The 1,751-nt window shown below is 60.0% G+C and overlaps 1 protein-coding gene across 1 annotated transcript in view; it reads left to right on the top strand.

Annotated features, from left to right (window-relative positions):
• Positions 1 to 5: 5 nt before the first annotated feature.
• Positions 6 to 1,751, top strand: part of DNPEP (aspartyl aminopeptidase) — a gene marked incomplete at both ends in the record, with an annotated part of 4,060 nt that continues 2,314 nt past the window's right edge. The window contains 4 exons of the mRNA XM_010145469.1: positions 6 to 77; positions 426 to 551; positions 688 to 818; positions 1,187 to 1,279. Coding sequence (XP_010143771.1) covers positions 6 to 77; positions 426 to 551; positions 688 to 818; positions 1,187 to 1,279 — 422 coding nt within the window. The remainder of the gene's footprint in view (positions 78 to 425; positions 552 to 687; positions 819 to 1,186; positions 1,280 to 1,751) is intronic.

Here is a 1,751-nt window from a genome sequence, read left to right as displayed (position 1 = left end):
TCGCCGTCGGCGGCCAGTTCCAGCCTGGAAATGGGTTCAGCCTGCTGGGGGCCCACACCGACAGCCCCTGCCTCAGGGTAAGGCCGGCCAGCAGGCTGCCTTCTCCCGGGGCTGGGGCCTTCGCTAGTGCCCTCCTCTCTCATTCCACAAGCAGAATCTGCCCTGACTGCCCCTGTGCCACGCGGTACTGTTGCTGGGTCACTACACCTCCCACATCCGCCACCCAGAGCAGCCCATGCTGCCCCCCTGCAACGCTCCACCCCCCGTTATCTCACCTCTGTGTCCCCTGTCTCACAGAGCACCTCACAGCACCCTGCGCTGTCAGGATCAGCGATGAGGCACGGGACGTGCTCTGCCCAGTCTCCACCAGTTACCCATTCCCTGGAGCTTTGTGGGACTGGCAGTGACACTCTGCTCTTGCCCAGGTGAAGCGTCGCTCTAAGCGGGGGCAGGTGGGCATGGTGCAGGTTGGAGTGGAGACTTACGGAGGTGGCATCTGGAACACCTGGTTCGACCGTGACCTCACCGTGGCCGGGAGGGTGATCATAAAGGTGAGCCTGATTTGGAACAGGCATGGTGGGCTAGTTTTGTGTCCCTGGCTCTGGTTTTGTCTCCGGCTCAGAGTGGGACATACTGCAACCTCTCAGTCCTGCAGATCTGGCCCCAGCAGTCCTCCTTGTGTTTCAGGACCCAGCCACAGGTCGCCTGGAGCAACGCCTGGTACATGTGGAGCGTCCCATCCTCCGCATTCCCCACCTGGCCATCCATCTGCAGCGCAGCATCAATGAGAACTTTGGACCCAACACTGAGCACCACCTGTAAGGCCTGGCTCAGCCTTGACCCCTGTCCAGCCCCTGGGAGGGCTGGGACCTAGCTGGAGCAGTCCCCAGCCTTAGCTCTCATCCTTTGTCAGCCACTCATCGCAGTGGAGAGGTCTGCAATGGCTTTTCTTAGCTGTAGAGCTGTCCCAGGAGATCTTTCCAAGTTTGGGAGTTGGGAAAGGACGCTGAGGTGTACTGAGGTGGCACAGTGGATCTGTGCTTGCAGTGTTGTGTGTCCTTGCTCCATTTGGCATGGCTGTTCCCTGGAGGAGCAAGGCAGGCACCCCAGGAAGGGCTGCTGGTGTGTGACCTGAGCAGGAGAGGTGAGTAGAGCCCCGGAAGCTAACAGCACCATCTCCCCGCAGGGTTCCCATTCTGGCCACTGCTGTGCAGGAGGAGCTGGAAAAGGAAGTGCTCATGGAGGCCACACCTTGCGATGCTGCTGCCCAGGTGAGCCGTTTGCCAGGGACTAGCAGAGGCACTTGCTAGGACCTCACACTTGTCACCTTTGATTTCCAGTTCTTAGAGACCTGCCAGCAGGTTCCCCTTTTCCTTCTGTCTGTGGACCGCTGGTAACCTTCCACTCTGCTCCAGAGCTGTGTACACAACACCTCTGCTCAGCCATCTCTCTGTTCCCACCCTGGTCTGCAGCCATCCTATAGAAGGCGGGGGCAGCCCCTGTAAAGCCATCAGAGTTTCCCTGGGGAGACAGGACAGGGAGGGGGGATTGCACAGGGGACAGAGACCGCCTCGCTGTGCCCTGCGAATTGTCCTGCTCTCCTGCGTAAGATGGGGGCTTGAACGTGGGATGTGTTCGTAGGAGGGAGGACCATGCCAGCTCTGCCAGGGGAACGAGGGAGGTTCCCTTGCTGTCAGCTGCCTGCCTTGCCCAAAGCTATGCTTTTTTCCCAGGCAGAGGGGCACAGCGAC

This window comes from Buceros rhinoceros, unplaced genomic scaffold (genome assembly GCF_000710305.1).
Source record: "Buceros rhinoceros silvestris isolate BGI_N320 unplaced genomic scaffold, ASM71030v1 scaffold24831, whole genome shotgun sequence".
In the NCBI taxonomy this organism is placed as follows: Eukaryota; Metazoa; Chordata; class Aves; order Bucerotiformes; family Bucerotidae; genus Buceros; species Buceros rhinoceros.
This window is presented reverse-complemented; position numbering and strand designations above follow the sequence as displayed.